Genomic DNA, 17,436 nt, shown 5'->3' with positions numbered 1-17,436 from the left:
AGTTAAAAAATTGTTGGACCATTGTGGTTAGGAAGAGAAACTTTACAGGTAAGCTAGTAGCATCCCTTTTGCTGTCCTGCATCTCTATCTCCTGGCCACTAGGAGTCTCTGCAGCCCACTGCTTACAAGGACATGAGCAAAAGAAACCCTGATTGCCATCAGCAAGGTGTTAGGAAGTTTTGAACTCTAGGCTTCAACACTCCTTGAAAAGAAATTGCTCTGCTCTTTTTGTCCATTCCCAAAACCCTGAAATAGTTGAATGACAGTAGAAGAGATCAAGGGCATGAACAGGGATGATCTTTCCAGCGATTAGATTCCCCATCGCCACCTTTGTATGGGCACTATTTACAGTGGCCAGCAGCTCCGAAGATGTTCTTGTATAACTGCCTTTTGTCTCTAAGCTTTAAGATGCGATAGAGATTCTCTTTTACAACTTTCAGAAGAAAGCTGTCCCAAGTGGGATATCTAAGCCGAAACAAGGGGCTGCTGGAAGAACTGCTGCCCGAAACCGTATTGCTGCCATAAGAGCGGCCATGAAGGAGAAAATGAAGCAGGGAGAGACAGCAGCTGACTCGGAAGCCCAAGAGATGCCAAAAGAAGAAGAAAAAGTGGTGTTTGAGGCAGGATTTTTCAGAATTGAAAGTCCTCTAAAATCTTTTCCAGGTTGGTGTGATATTGTTTTTGTCTTATCATTTTTCTGTGTGAGCTCATATGAGAGCATGGTGATTGTTTAGTTTCACCCACATAGTTGTTGTTGGGGCATTTAGGGTTTGTCTACACTGCACTCGCGGCTGGCCTGTGCTAGCTGACTTGGGCTCAGGCTGTGGGGCTGTTCAGTTGTGGTGTAGATGTTCTGGCTCCGGTTGCAGCCTGAGCTCTGGGACCCTTCCACCTTGCAGGGTTGTAGAGCCCGAACCTGGATGTCTACACTGCAGGTAAACCGCCCCGCAGCCCGAGCCCTGCGAGCCCAAGTCACCTTGTGTTGTGGGGGGTGTTTATCATTGTAGCAGTGGAGATATTTCTACAGGTTTTGCATCTGTTCTTGCAGGGGTCTGGTGCTGCTTTGAGTTTTTGTGTTCTAGTCTGTGGGGGGGCTTGCTTCTGTCAGGTGAAGCAGTTAAGACTATGAACATGACCGTGTCCTTTTAAACCTTAAGGTTTAAAAATCTCCATTGTTAATAAAACCAGAGATAAAAGTTGAAATTAATTAATACAAAAACGTGTACTGTATAATTTGTGCTGTTTATACTTCAGTTGGTATGTATAGTAAAACTGACTACAGTACTTTCTTATTCCTACTCAGTTTCAGATTCTGGTTCTCCTGTACTAGCACAGCTGTAAACTGCAAGGGAATGTTAAAATCCAAGATGTTTACTAGAATACTTGAAAGATTTTTTTTTCATATTTTGTAATTTTTTTGGATTTAAACTATGTTAGTGACCTATTCACCTTTGTCTATATTCTACCTGGTAGAATTCACAAGAAATTTATTCTTAACTTGCCATCTGAATAAACCACTTAAGTTCAACAAATAGAAAAAACAGCAAATTAGAAAGTGTTTCTAATCAGAATTTTGGTCACTGAATTTGTCCCATCTTATAGAAACATTTCCCATCTAATGAAACTTTAAACACATTTTTCAGCTTTGCCTTCCAAAACACCTGGCAGATCTTCCCAACGGATTTCTAAACAACTGACAACTCCAAGATCAGCCAGTAGAACTTTGCGCCAAAGCAGTCTTGCCATTCTCTGCAGCTCGGAGGACACTGTTGCAAAACAGACTACACCAGCAGCCAGAGGCTTTCATGTTCCACAAAATCCTAACAGGCTCCAGGCTCCTACTAGAAAAACTCTGTTTGGCAGCACACTTGAACAAAGGTAGACACTTGAATACAGCTTCATTCTAACTTCAGTTGCAGCAGAAGTTACCAGTTAACTTTTAGCACATACAGTTGTCAATATTAATGTTTGCTAAATCTTACCATTAATTCTGCCTGGGTAAAAGATGTCAAGTCCTTGTTTTCCTCCCTCCACTGACCTAAAGCGAATCTTAAGGCTTTGCATCTCAAATATAACTTAATTGTGCATAAGTATACATTTACTTTCTGTCCAGAAAATGAGTTGTGTAGTGAGTAGTGACAAGGACCCGACCATGATGGTAGGAGGGAGAACAGCACAATAAAGACAATGCGTTTCAAGAAGGCGACTTTAGCAAACTCAGGGAGTTGGTAGGTAAAATCCCATGGGAAGCAAGTCTAAGGGGAAAAACAATTGAAGACAGTTGGCAGTTTTTCAAAGAGACATTATTACGGGCACAAGAGCAAACTATCCCACTGCGTAGGAAAGATAGAAAGTATGGCAAGAGACCATCCTGGCTTAACCAGGAGATCTTCAATGATCTAAAACTCAAAAAAGAGACCTACAAAAAGTGGAAACTCGGTCAAATTACAAAGGATGAATATAAACAAATAACACAAGTATGTAGGGACAAAATTAGAAAGGCCGAGGCACAAAATGAGATCAAACTAGCTAGGGACATAAAAGGAAACCAGAAAACAATCTACTGATACATTAGAAGCAAGAGGAAGACCAAGGACAGAGTAGGCCCCTTACTCAATGAGGGGGGAAAGACAATAACAAAAAATGTGGAAATGGCAGAGGTGCTTAATGACTTCTTTGTTTCGGTTTTCACCAAGAAGGTTGGTGGTGATTGGATGTCTAACATAGTGAATGCCAGTGAAAATGAGGTAGGATCAGAGGCTAAAATAGGGAAAGAACAAGTCAAAAATTACTTAGACAAGTTAGATATCTTCAAATCAACAGGGCCTGATGAAATGCATACTAGAATACTCAAGGAGCTGACTGGGGAGATCTCTGAGCCATTAGCAATTATCTTTGAAAAGTCATGGAAGACGGGAGACATTCCAGAAGACTGGAAAAGGGCAATTATAGTGCCCGTCTATAAAAAGGGAAATAAGGATAACCCGGGGAATTACAGACCAGTCAGCTTAACTTCTGTACCTGGAAAGATGATGTTTGCAAATTGATTCCTTAATTATTTGCTCCACCTAGAAGTTAATAAGGTGATAAATAACAGTCAGCATGGATTTGTCAAGAGCAAATTGTGTCCAACCAACCAACCAACCAACCTTTCTTTGACAGGGTAACAAGCCTTGTGGATAGGGGGGAAGTGGCAGATGTGGTATATCTTGACTTTAGTAAGGCTTTTGACACAGTCTTGCATGACCTTCTCATAAACAAACTAGGGAAATACAACCTAGATGGAGCTACTATAAGGTGGGTGCATAACTGGTTGGACAATCATTCCCAGAGAGTAGTTATCAGTGGTTCACAGTCATGCTGGAAGGGAATAATGAGTGGGGTCCCGCAGGGATCGGTTCTGGGTCCGGTTCTGTTGAATATCTTCATTAATGATTTAGATAATGGCATAGAGAGTACACTTATAAAGTTTGCAGACGATACCAAGCTGGGAGGGGTTGCAAGTGCATAGGATAGGATTGGATTAAAATTCAAAATGAGCTGGACAAACTGGAGAAATGGTCTGAAGTAAATAGGATGAAATTCAATAAGGACAAATGTAAAGTACTCCATGTAGGAAGGAGCAATCAGTTGCACACACATAAAATGGGAAATGACTGCCTAGGAAGGAGAACTGTGGAAAGGGATCTGGGGGTCATAGTGGATCACAAGTTAAATATGAGTTAACAGTGTAACGCTGTTGCAAAAAAAGCAAGTATCATTCTGGGGTGTATTAGCAGAAGTATTGTAAGCAAGGCACGAGAAGTAATTCTTCCGCTCTACTCCGCGCTGATTAGGCCTCAACTGGAGTATTGTGTCCAGGTCTGGGCACCACATTTCAGGAAAGATGTGGACAAATTGGTGAGGGTCCAGAGAAGAGCAACAAGAATGATTAAAGGTCTAGAAAGCATGACCTATGAGGGAAAATTAAAAAATAGGGTTTGTTTAGTCTGGAGAAGAGAAGAATTAGAGGGGACATAACAGTTTTCAAGTACATAAAAGGTTGTTACAAGGAGGAGGGAGAAAAATTGTTGTTCTTAACCTCTGAGGGTAGGAATATAACTAAACTATTGTTGTATGTAAAGTAAATAAGGTTTTTAAAATGTTTAAGAAGCTTCATTTAAAATTAAATTAAAATGCAGAGCCCCCCAGACCGGTGGCCAGGACCTGGGCAGCGTGAGTGCCACTGAAAATCAGCTCGCGTGCCGTGCCATAGGTTGCCTACCCCTGGTCTAGATAATACTTAGTCCTTCCTTGAGTACAGGGGACAGGACTAGATGACCTCTCAAGGTCCCTTCCAGTTCTATGATTCTACGATAACTACAGAACAAACTATGTAATGGGGTCAAGGTTGGCTATGCCAAAAGCTGAGAATGGTTAGAGAAGACTGAATGTTCAGGTTCTTCTTCGAGTGCTTGCTCATGTCTATCCACAGTAGGTGTGCATGCTCGCCACATGCACCAGTGCCGGAAGTTTTTCCCTTAGCAGTACCCGTAGGGGGGGGAGCACGCTGTGACCCCTGGAGTGGCGCCTCTATATCGCGTTATAAGGGGAGCCGCACACTCCCCCACCCTCAGTTCCTTCTTGCTGCCAGTGAAGGTGTGTTGGAATTTCTTGCTCCAGCTCTGTTGCAGCCTTTCCAGTTGATCTTAGTGGTACCTTTAGTTAGTTATTAGTAGCTCGTAAAAAGCAGTTTTCAGTTGTTAGAGCGGGCCCGGGGCATGCCCCGTGCCCCAGGCTTCAAGTCGTGTGACTCCTGTCGCCGTTCCATGCCAAGGAGTGATCCGCATGCTGAGTGTCTCCGCAGCTTGGGCGAAACTCACACGAGTGAACGCTGCAAGATCTGCAGGTCTTTTAAGCCACGAACTAAGGAGAGGGACGTCAGACTTCGCGCTCTCCTCATGGAATCAGTGCTGGCTCCAACTCCAGTATGCCGAGTGGACTTGGCGTCTGGCACCGCATCGTCGGTGCGCAGCGAAGCCCCCTCCCCCAGTCGGCACCACTCCCCTTCCAAGAAGCAAAGGAAGAGCTCGACTTCACAGCAGTGCCGAGAGAAGGGAGGGGGAGAGGCTGGTCCCGCGTTGGGCAGCCCTTGGTGTCCCCCCGGGCTCGAAACCTCTGACTCGTGCTGAACGGAGTAGCCCGGCAGCGTCGACATGCGACTCTCCTGCGGTCTGGATCCCATCGACACCGGAGGCTCAATGGGCCACTCGAGACATTTTGAGCTTGCCGGTGCCCGGGGCGCCACAGGTGGCAGGCCACCGGTGGCAGGCCCCCGGTCCCGAGGCAAACCGCCGCTGGGTGCTTGACAGGCCTCCCCGGTACAGCGCAGCTCTCAGTCCGAAGCCCGCTCTCTACCTCATTCGGCACGCAGCGACAGGTCCACTCGCAGCTCGCCTCCACCACCCTCAATACCAGCCAGGTTACCTGGTTCGGTGCCATCCGGGCAGGAGTCTCGGGGTCCCTCCACGCAACAGCGGGCGCAGGCACCAAGATAGGCATCGAAGGCGTTCCTCTTCACGACACAGCTATCGTAGCCGGTCTCGGGGTGACCGACGTCCACGCTCCCGCTCTGTCAGACATCACACATGGGGCTCCTGCCGCGCGTCACCGGCACTGCAGCTCCCGGCACTGAAGCGAATCTCGGAACAGTACTTCCGGGGGGTACCGGTCCTCGACATTGAGCGCCCGATCCCTTGGAAGACAGCATTGTAGGCACCGTTGCTCCCACCGCTCCTATGGTACCGTTTGGTCGGTGGTGACCTCTGCCTTGGCACCCAGCCGCCCCTTGCTGGGCCGTACCCATCAGCCGGACCAGATAGCGCCACCTGGCCTGCAGCATGGACACTGGCAAGAGACCCCATGGCGGGACAATGGTGTCAATGGGCCCCGTGGCCACCGATGCCCACCCAGCCGGGAACCCGCTTGGTGGCCGGGGCGTCCGGGGCCCCGTCAGCCTTGCTATCTAGGCCAAGGGACAAATCAACAGATCATGAGTTGTCGGCTCCGCGCCTGGACTCCGACCTGGGGGTTGATGCACTGGCTGCGGCCCACAGCCCCATGCCCACCTCCTCTCCTGCACCGGATGATACTATCACGACACCGCCACCCTCTGCTCCACAGGAAGACTTCATGGCGCATCAAGACCTGCTAAAGCGGGTGGCGTCGAGCCTCCAGCTGCAGGCAGAGGAGATGGAGGGCCTGTCCGATTCCCTTTTTAATGTACTGTCCCCCTCGGTACTGGGCCGTGTGGCTTTACCCCTTCACCAAGGAGTAGCCAACATCTCCAATGCCCTATGGTTAACTCCTGCCTTTCTGGCCCCGATTTCCAAGAAGGCTGAGAGGAAGTATTTCGTGCCGGCCAAGAACCACGAATACCTCTACTCTCACCTGGCACCTAACTCTCTGGTGGTAGAATCGGTGAACCACCGGGAGCGGCAGGGCCAGCCCGCGCCCACGCCCAAGAATAAAGACGCCAGGAGACTAGACTATTTTGGTAGAAAACTACTCCTCTTCGAGTTTCCAGCTCAGGGTGGCCAACCATCAGGCCTTACTGAGCCGATATGATTTTAATTTATGGGAGTCCCTGCCGAAGTTCGAGCCATTCCTCCCAGAGCGGGATAGGAAGGACTTTAAGGCATTGGTGGACGAGGGGGCGACGGCAGCCAAAGCAGCCCTGCAGGCAGCGGCGGACGCGGCGGATACGGCAGCTCGCTCGATGGCCTCCGCGATCTCCATGCGCAGGGCGTCGTGGCACCTCCTGTCTGGGCTTTCAGCGGAGGCCCAGTCCCTCATGCAGGACCTGCTGTTCGATGGGAAGGTCCTGTTCACCAAACAGACGGATGTCAGGCTGCTCGGGATGAAAGACTCTCGTACCATCCTGCAGACCTTGGGCCTCTACGTCCCTCCGGCTAAGGACAAGGCCAAACCGCAGACGTCAGCTCACCCTGCCAGAGCAGATATGAGCCCCCTTACAAGAGGCCGAGAGACCAGAAGCGCCGGCCTCAACAACAGTCCCGCTCTGCCCCACAGCCTGGGCCCTCTAAGGGCAAGAGGCAGGGAAAGAGGAGGTTTTGATTATTTGAAGGGGGGGCACCAAGGCAGTTGCCATGGAAACCCCCCTACTAATAAAGTTTGTGTTCGGCAACCGCTTGTCTGCCTTCCGTGGGGAATGGTCACGAATAACCTCGGACTGCTGGGTCCTCAATACCATTTCCAAGAGCTACACGTTGCAGTTCAGTTCACCCCCGCCCAACCACCCCCCCCATCCCTGGTGGGCTCGGGGGACCCGGAGCATGTTCACCTCCTAGGTCAGGAGGTGGAACGACTACTACACCTGGGGGCAGTGGAGAGAGTGCCAGTAGAATTCCAGAGCAGGGGCTTCTACTCCCGATATTTCCTGATCCCAAAAGTGAAAGGGGGTCTCAGACCCATCCTAGATCTGCGGAATCTCAATCGGTTTATGGTCCACTCCAAGTTCCACGTGGTGTCCCTGGCTTCTATTATCCCCTCCCTGGAGCCGGGGGACTGGTACATGGCCCTGGACCTTCAGGACACGTATTTCCACATACATATTTTAGAAGGGCACAGGCGCTTCCTCCGTTTCCTGGTGGGGCCCAACCACTACCAGTTCACGGTTCTCCCATTTGGCCTATCCACAGCGCCCAGGGTATTCACAAAGTGTATGGCAGTGGTAGCGGCCTACCTCAGACGAGAAGGGGTCCAGATGTTCCCATATCTGGACGATTGGCTTCTCAAGGGCAACTCACCCTCTCAGGACCTGCTCCTGTCCACATGCGCCAATCTCGGCCTGTTGGTAAACAAGACCAAATCAATGCTAGTCCCCATGAAGCATATAGAATTCATAGGGGCACTACTGGACTCCTTAAGGGCCACAGCCTCTCTCCCAGTGGGCAGGTTCGAAACCCTCAAAGGTCTCATCGCCTCGGTCACGACTTCCGGTGACAACAGCGAGGGCGTGCCTTCAGATCCTAGGACACATGGCGGTGTGCACGTATGTGGTCCGCCACGCCAGGCTCCAAATGAGGCCCCTCCAGCTATGGCTAGCCTCTCCGTTCTCCCAGGCCCGGGACAGCCTGGACAAGGTCTCATGGTACTGACCCCAGTAATCGCCTCCCTACAATGGTGGTCCTCCCTGGGCAACATGCTCCAAGGGGTTCCTTTCCAGGAGGCGGCCCCGTCGATAGACCTGGTGTCCGATGCGTCGGACTTGGGCTGGGGAGCCCACATAGGGAACATGCAAACCCAAGGGATGTGGTCAGCCTCGAACCTGTACCTCCATATAAATGTCAGGGAGCTCAGGATGGTACGGTTGGCGTGTGTAGCTTTCATCACGCAGCTTCGCGGCAAGGTGGTCAGAGTACTTACGGACAACGCCGCGATGTTCTACATCAACAGGCACGGTGGGGCACAGTCCTCGGCCCTCTGCTGGGAAGCCTTGAGCCTGTGGGAATTCTGTATAGCCCACGACATGTCCCTGAGGGCCTTCCACCTACCGGGCGCCCACAATACACAGGCCGATCGCCTCAGCAGGGTTTTCTCCCCCCATTACGAGTGGATGCTCCACTCGGAGGTCACTCACCGGCTCTTCCGAGAGTGAGGAATTCCCCATGTGGACCTGATCGCGACCCGCCAGAACCAGCATTGCCCCTGATTTTGTTCCGGGGGGTTGGGGACTGACTCGATCTCAGATGCCTTCCTCCTGCAGTGGTCGGACCAGCTTTTCTGTGCTTTTCCACCGTTTCCCCTTATAGGCAAAGTCCTAGAAAAAGTGAAAACAGACAAAGCACGTATCATCCTTATCACCCCAGCCTGGCCCCGTCAACACTGGTACGGGGACCTACTGGCGGCCCCTCCGAGGAGGTTGCCGCTACGCCTGCACCTCCTCTCCCAGGACGGGGGCGCCTCCTTCATCCCAATCTGGCCGCTCTCCACCTGACAGCATGGCTGCTCAGTGGCTAGACGAGGAGGAGAGGAGGTGTTCTGAGGAAGTAGGCAGGTCCTCCTGGAAAGTTGGAAGCCGTCCACACAACAGACGTACCTGGCGAAGTGGTCCCAATTTTCCAGGTGGGTGGGGGAGTGGGGAGTCTCCCCATCGTCCGCACCACTCCAGCTTATCCTCGAGTACCTCCTAGCCCTTAGGACCCAAGGGCTGGCACCCGCCTCTGTCAGGGTACACTTGGCGGCCATATCGGCCTTCTACCCGCCGGTGCAAGGGCACTCGGTCTTCTCCCATACTATGACCTCCCGCTTCCTGAGAGGCCTTGACCGTTCATTCCCGTATGCTAGATCCTCTGTACCGCAGTGGGACCTAAACCTGGTGGTGTCCCACCTCACGGGGCCTCCCTTTGAACCTTTGGCCACGTGTTCCTTGTCTCGCCTCTCATGGAAGGTAGCCTTTCTTGTAGCAATCACGTCAGCCCGACGTGTCTCAGAGCTCAGGGCCTTGACCTCGGAACCTCCATATACAGTCTTCCGCAAGGGTAAGGTCCAACTTCACCCACACCCTGCATTCCTCCCAAAGGTGGTCTCCGCCTTTCATATGGAACAGGACATCTTTCTCCCCGTGCTCTGTCCCAAGCCCCATTCCTCCAATGAGGAACGCCACCTTCACACGCTCGATATGCGTAGGGCACTGGCCTTCTACCTGGATCGGACTAAACTGTTCCAAAAATCCTCGCAACTCTTCGTTGCCTTGGCCGAGCGTATGAAGGGGCAGCCTATTTCCACCCAGCGCCTTTCTCACTGGATCGCCTCGTGCATACGCACGTGCTATGATCTGGCAGGGGTTCCCCCGCCACCGATCGTCAAGGCGCACTCAATGAGAGCTCAGGCCTCATCGGCTGCCTATGTAGCCCATGTCCCTATCCAGGACATCTGTAGGGCTGCCACCTGGTCTTCAGTTCACTCGTTCACTGCGCATTATGCGATTGTCTCCCAAACTAGGGATGACGCTGGGTTCGGCAGAGCAGTACTGCGTCCCGGGAACTCATGAACTCCTACCCACCTCCAACAGATATAGCTTGGAATCACCTACTGTGGAATACACATGAGCAAGCACTCGAAGAAAAGACAGTTACCTGTTCCGTAACTGGTGTTCTTCGAGATGTGTTGCTCATGTCTATTCCACATCCCGCCCTCCTTCCCCTCTGTTGGAGTTGTCCAGCAAGAAGGAACCGAGGGTGGGGGGAGAGTGCGGCTCCCCTTATAGCGCGATATAAAGGCACCACTCCAGGGGTCGCAGCGGTGCTTCCTCTTCTCTCTCTCGCTGCCCCCCCCGCCACCCCCCACGGGTACTGCTAAGGGGAAAAAACTTCTGGCACCGGTGCACGTGGCATGCACGCACACCTACTGTGGAATAGACATGAGCAACACATCTCGAAGAACACCAGTTACGGAACAGGTAACTGTCTTTTTTCTCTTTCAGTGGCTCCCCACTTGCAGAAGAACAATGCTCTATGACAGATGGTGCAGCAGAGAGAACTAATGTGAGTTGTGTCTTCATTGACTAGTGCGTGTATGTGCCTTAAAGATCTATCTTCAGTATATAAGAAACTGTTAATGTTTACCCCATAAAGCAGTGGATACCATGGATTCTAAATCAGGAGAATGTACTTTCCAGTTCCTCCAGAGTGTCTGAAAGTTCGGAGAGGTGTTTGCATAGGATCATTAGTATTGAATGGCAGATTATCTTAAGCTTTGTTTCTTTATATGGATCTACATTTAATCCTTTTTGTGGCCAATTGAGTCCAACAATTTAAAGCCATTCTCCTACAAACTGCTAAAACTCTCTTGCATTGATTTTTATCCTCATAATCTACTACACTTAAAAGAGCAAGCAAAGAGTTTTCTTGCTGTTCACTTGTTTCACCTCTGAGAATGTCTAGATGCTATATTAGCTTTACCTGCATCTAACTTCTCCATGAACTTATTCCACATCACTGTCTGCAGAAGGGATCTTGTATATGAAACATTTGTTCAGTTATGACTGCCCCTCTTCTCTTCCCCCAAGAAGTTTCTCATAGCTTTTCTCAGGGAGATAGCCTTGCCTATGGGACTTTTCAAGCTTAAGTATTGCTCAGTAGGTAGTTCTGTGCTTTGAGGAAACAATGTAGCAAGAGAACTAACTGATTACCTAAAATACTCTTCAGACACCTTTGCTGTAAGTGTAAATTGTTTTCTTCAGGGAGGGAGAATTTACCTTGCATTTTCCTCTTTAAAAGCTTGTCAAAGAAGCACCAAAGAAACTAGATTTCATCTGAAATAGATCGTAGCAATGGATTTACAGAGGCCACCTTTTGTTTTGTTTTTGTTTGTCTTTTGAAGAGTCTCTTGTGTAAATCTACTAAACTCTAACAAATTATCCGTAGACTAACTCCAATCCACAGGCCTTGTATCTTAACAATACACATGGTGGAGTACCATCTTCCATGATCTCTTGGCCTGCACGTGTCCTGGCCCTCATGTACACTTTGTGCTTTCTTTCCATTTCTAAAGTTGATCTGTTTTTTTAATGAAAACAAAACAAAAAGCACAAAACAGAACTGAGTACTGATTTATGTCTCTCTTGCGATCTTACTTTCTACTTATCCCATTTAATTCTCCAGGAAACAAATGTAGCTGGCCTTGAGGTGTGTTTACGCCCAGATGAAAGGAGCCGTTCAGGTCCTGTTGATTCTCAAGCATTGGAAGATCCTGACACTAAAATAGAAATGCTAGATGTTACAGAAGATATGGAACTGTCTGCTACAGATCTTACGGGTCAAGACATTGTCATGCGCAGCCCAGAAAAGAATGCCCAGTCAGAAACTGATTTCATTCAGGCTGAAAAACCACACACACCAGAATTTAAATCAGGTGGGTTTCTTTATAGTTATTTCACATGGTTTGTGTTTTACTACTAGGAATTTACAATCCGAATAAGGCTTTATCTGACCATCTTAAGCTTATTAATGGACCTTGTTAACACATGAACTTATTGCTGCAGGACTATTAGTCTCTCTAAATGGGGTGCAGTGTCAGTGTCTATTTGATATTTGCACTGACATCCTTGTATTATACTGAATGCACAACAGCAAACAACCATACTAATCAAGAGAGGTTTTTTTAATTGTATAATCTTCAATAGGGTGTGTAATCCCGCTATAAAAAGCGGAAGCAAAGGTTGATAGACGCTATGAAAACAAACTGAAGTCAGGAATAAGTGCAGAAAATGTATACTTTTCCAGCACAATCAAGCAATGCAGTGTAACTTTTAAGTTTTGAAATGTCGTCTTATTTTCCAGATCTTTTGCATAGCGATTTTATCTCTAGTGATGGAACTCCCTTTGACGTGGTAAGTTCACCTTTAGTCTTACTTGACTAAAACAATCCATTTACATGGCAGCACCATTAAACTTTCGTATTAAATGGCATTTGTAAAATTTTCTGAACTACTGCAATGAATTCAACTCCATAAAAAGTCAGTATCAAAGACCTAGTTACTCTAGTGCAGCGGTTCTCAAACTGGGTTGCGACCCCCTTTGAATGGGGTCGCCAGGGCTGGCTTAGACTTGCTGAAGCCCGAGCCCAACTACCCAGGGCCAAAGCCCGAGGGCTTCAGCCCTGGGTGGCAGGACTCAGGTTACAGGCCCCCTGCCTGGGGCTGAAGCCCTTGAGCTTCAGCTTTGGCCCCCCTACCTGGAGCAGTGGGGCTTGGGCTTTAGCCCTTCCACCCAGGGCAGTGGGGCTTGGGCGGGCTCAGGGTTCGTTTCCTCCTCCCCGCCCCAGATCATGAAGTAATTTTTATTGTCAGAAGGGGGTCGCGATGCAATGAAGTTTGATAACCCTCACTTCACGCTTCACTGCTCTAGTGCATGCTGCCCTTTGTGGTGACTCAGGAACAGCTTAGGTGGATCCAGGATAAAATAGCTCAAGATTTTTGTAGAACAACCCTTAGTGATCTTCTCCCTCCTGAAAAGTTGAGGCATGATAGCTAACCAGGTGAAGGCTTATTTCCTTCTGTTAATACCTGCTAAAAATGGATAATATGCTCCTTGCTTTCTGCCTTCATCTGTCCTTTTCCTTCCCTCTTTCATACGAGAATGCTTCAGGTCTCTATTCTATCTCTGCCTTGGTAGCTCTAATATTTTCTAGGGCTGAAGTTGTCAAAAGAGCCCCAGGGGAAAGTTGGTGTCCAAATCTAGGGGATTTGGGTGCCCAGCTCCCTTGGCTCCTCTGAAGATCCCACCTTGCATGTGGATTGCTACTGTAACTGGTCCCTTTCTCTCCAAAACTGAGCTGATATTTAAACTCTCCTTATGTGATTGGAAACAAGCCAGCAAAGTGCTGGACCAAAGAGGGGGCCCCAGTGACATTGGTAAATTGGTTTTGGGTTTTTTTTAATTCGTGGCTCTTGCTCTGGAAAAATGTGCAGCACAACAACTATCACTACATTTGAGTCAAGCACTCCATCCAATACTTAATATTTCTAGTAATTCTGCACCTTTCAGCACTCTTAAGGATTCTGCTAGCAAAACCTATGTTTTACCTTTAAACTTGTGTATTTTAAAGCTGTGATTAGTGCCCATAGTACTGAATGAGGGGATGAGAATTCCCTTAATAAAATCCCTTTGTCAAAACATTGTCCACCACCTCTTGTCCCAAGGGCTTATACATGTCTACTATTCATAGACACCTGCACCAGGCATAAACAATTGATTGACAATGACAGTTCCTGTCAGTCTGGCATTTAAATCACTGTGCTAATCAGTAATCTGCTGCTGTAATACGATTTAGTGAATTTGTTATGTGCTGTAGACTGGATAACTGTTGCTTGAACACTCACTTCACACTTTAATTTCCCCTACAGCCAAGCTTGAATTGCAGCCTCCCCTTCACGCCAGTCAGGAATGAAGCACAGAAGTTTGCAGCAGCTGAAATACACAATGATCTAATTGTATTTTCTCCTTTGTCTCCCCCCTCTGTGGAAAAATGAAGACTGACTTTGAATTCAGAATGTGTAAATTACACTAATTGAATACATAGAGGGACATCTGAAGTACCAGGATATTACCCTTGAGAACAACTGTGTACTGAGTAAATGTGTCTAACCTGGTATTTAAATAGTAGAGCTACTTATTAAAAACGTTTTGTAACATTTTTATGAAGCAGATGATGTTGCAATTTGATAACTGCTGTACAGTAATAGCTAGGGAGGGTGATAAGTAGGCTTGCTGTATCCATAGTGACTTGCATGATGACGCTCCTATTTAGGGATAATATATCATGTCTAAGCTTCCACACATGTCCTATCCACTTCAAAATATAAACGTTATTTTATTCAGTTTTTGCTTTTCTCCTTCATTTCTTTCCTTGCCTCAAAAATAATTTATGTACAAAAGATGGGGCGTACTGTGTGCAGTCATTGTTACAGTTCTAGCCGCACCTCTATCCCCTTTCTGGCCTCTGAGTGCACCCATTCGGGCCCTTTGTCTTTACCTACACTCTGGAATTCCACAATTCTCCCACACTTACACTGAGCCCTGTGTATTGACTGTGCTTATTCAGCAGATCTGATGGGGGTTCTTTTTAGGAGTTAGCGATCAGTGCTATCCAGTGACCAACGAGCTTTCTTAAAACAAACAATATGTTGGTTTTAACAGTAGGAACAAAGCATTTAAAGAGGATTTGAAAACCGGTGTGTATGTGTGTTGCTGATGGCACCTGAGGCAAGTTTTCTTAAGACTCCCCCAGCAAGTTCTTGTATGTCACCCTGGTTTCCCCAAACTCCCCCTCCATCTTGAGAGAGAGAGAGAGAGACTCCTTAAACTTGCCACAGTTCTTTGATCTCCTGTGTTCCTGAGCCTTTGCCTGTCTTGGCATTGTCTCTTAACAACCCACAAGTGGTTATGGAGAAGTGGCTTATCCTGAACCTTTCCTTTTCTTTATGGCCCCCTGTTGAACTAGATCAATATATTCATACAGCAAACATCCCAGTAACCAAGGCAACATCCAGTATTCATAAATTATTATAGATCAGCTCCAATTGTCACACATCATTTAAAAAACAAAAGTGACTTTTCGCCTCTTCATTGTCTAATAGTCAATTTTGTATAATAAAATACCAATTCTCCCCTAGCTTTACTTTAAACCAACTCCTTAGTCAGATACCTAGTATCTTTCCATGGTTACAGTGCTTTCTGCTGCATCTCACCTCTGACAGGGGTATCTTATTTCAGAATGTTAAGCTGAAAGTGCTGTATTCATGACACTAGTCGTGTGTTGAAATAAAGATGAGGGTGCGAACCTGTCTCAGGATTGCTGTGCTGGTCCACTTGCTGAACTCGGTCCCCAAGGCAGATTGCCATCTCCATTCGTCGTTTACAGAGGACAAATTTCTTGTTCAGCTGTATTCTTAAAAATCCTGTGTAGTAAGGAGTGTTGGAGACTCGTATGTGAAATGTTAGTCTGTATACAGTAGTGTTAAATGGTGGGGGGGTTCTGATGACACTGTCCTTCTGGGCTAGCACATCTCACCTGCTGGCAACTCAGACTGCCTGCACCTTACTATGTAATGTCATAATTAAGGCATATCTGTTAGTTGCCTTAAGTGTACAACTCGTATATTACATATGACTCATTCTTGATAAGTTTGTAAGCAGGTCCACTAAGGGTTTCTTTTAAAGTAATGTCTGTCCTGATGTTCTTCATGTGACTTCAGATTGCAGCTTTCCTGGGGAGTGCTGCATGTGAATGGAATCAAAACCCGAAAATGGACTCTCTAAGATTGAAGGGAAAGTACGACTTTAACAGATCCCCTCAAAGAAATTAACTGACCTGTAAGCCTCTCCTTCCAGCAGGGTGTAGGAGGAATTTGTTTAGCTAAACTTTATGGTAAACGCACCTGGAGATGAAAGAGAGTCTAGTGGCTAGGGCACTCTGCCACTGACTTCCTCTGTGACCTTATGTAAGTTGCTTAGCCTCTCCGTGCTTCAGTTCCTTATCTGTACAATAAGGATAATAGTCCTATCTCTCAGGGGGGTTTTGAGGTGCTCAGGTAGCATGGTAATGGAAGATCTAAGTACATAGATAATGCTAACTTGTATTGCTCACACCTTCAGCCATCTTATTCTCAGGCTTCAGAGTTCTAACCTCCTTGAAGTACTTGTGGCATAACATGCCATGCCTTCTCCTTAGAATATACAGAGGCAACCTTTTCTAGAAGCTTGGCCTGGCCAGATACCTTTTTTTTTTTTTTTTTTTTTAAGTAACCTAACTGTGCTCTCTGCTCCAAGACCTACTTAGTATATTAACTTCAAATAATTACAGTTAGTCTTAGAAACAAAAAGGGGGAAGGGTGCAAGGCCACCACTCCAGCTCCTTCCCATTTGGGGTGATCAGTGTATTCTCCCCCTCCCCTCCCCACCTCTTCATGCAAGCCGCCTTCTTGAAGTTGGAGGTTGCTAACAGCCCCAACTCGCTGTCAAACTTTAGAAAGGGAAGGACAATCAGCTTGTCTGTACTGTATTTTCTGTGATGCAAGTATCTACACATTTCCATGGTGCTTGAGTAATTTCAGGGTGGATAAAAATCAATGATTTTTAAAAAATAAATAAAAATCTGATTTTTTTTATTTAAATTGGATTTTTTTTATACGTTTTTTTCCCCTCAAAAAAGCATATCTAAAGATACATTATAGCTCAAAGGTATCTCATGATGGAATAGGGATTATAAATTCTAATTCTATAGTATGAGACAATATATTCATGTAATGTTTAAGAAAAGTTTTGTAAATGAGTTCCAATAGTTCATGGATTAGGGACCCAATTTTAGGAGTTCCACAGGCTTTTTATAGATTATTTAGGTTAATCTTTCTATCTACCCAATAGGACTTAGTGCTCAGTCTAGAAGATACCATCAGAGATGCTTAGTTTTGAAGTTCTCAAACTGTAGATTTGTGTCTCCAGAGGTAACATGCTTGTTAACAGCAAAAATGTTTTTAAATAAATAATAGATAGAGGTGAGAAATAACAGACCTCAACTCTATTGTCCCTCTGCAAATTTGTGTATGCAGAGTCAATCCCTTACCTCTCTCTAAAAGTGCAAAGTTTCAAAGTTCAATGAATAAAAGATTGTTTGGGGTGGAATAGATCTGGACAAGGAGAAGAAGTCTGGAGATAAATGTGAGAAGTGAGGGACATATAATATTTTAACAAAACAAGCATATGTTTGCTGTTGAACAAAAAAATCCAGAATACTTAACGTTGTTTCAGTTAAATAAAACAATTTAAATGTCTGTCTGGTGATGTTGTCCTCCTGATAGAGCATGGCAAGAAAATCCTCCAAATATTAACGATTAACCTGTTGAATTGGAGAGAGTTCACCTCCCCACATGAC

The 17,436-nt window shown here is 46.9% G+C and overlaps 1 protein-coding gene across 1 annotated transcript in view; it reads left to right on the top strand.

Moving 5' to 3' along the window:
* DLGAP5 (DLG associated protein 5) overlaps positions 1–14,035 on the top strand; it is a 49,187-nt gene extending 35,152 nt beyond the window's left edge. Inside the window, exons 13-18 of the mRNA XM_065403095.1 lie at positions 441–663; positions 1,644–1,878; positions 10,487–10,547; positions 11,667–11,916; positions 12,345–12,394; positions 13,910–14,035. Of these exons, the coding sequence (XP_065259167.1) occupies positions 441–663; positions 1,644–1,878; positions 10,487–10,547; positions 11,667–11,916; positions 12,345–12,394; positions 13,910–14,035 (945 nt within the window). The remainder of the gene's footprint in view (positions 1–440; positions 664–1,643; positions 1,879–10,486; positions 10,548–11,666; positions 11,917–12,344; positions 12,395–13,909) is intronic.
* Positions 14,036–17,436: the final 3,401 nt, after the last annotated feature.

Source organism: Emys orbicularis, chromosome 4 (genome assembly GCF_028017835.1).
Source record: "Emys orbicularis isolate rEmyOrb1 chromosome 4, rEmyOrb1.hap1, whole genome shotgun sequence".
Lineage (NCBI taxonomy): Eukaryota > Metazoa > Chordata > Testudines > Emydidae > Emys > Emys orbicularis.
This window is presented reverse-complemented; position numbering and strand designations above follow the sequence as displayed.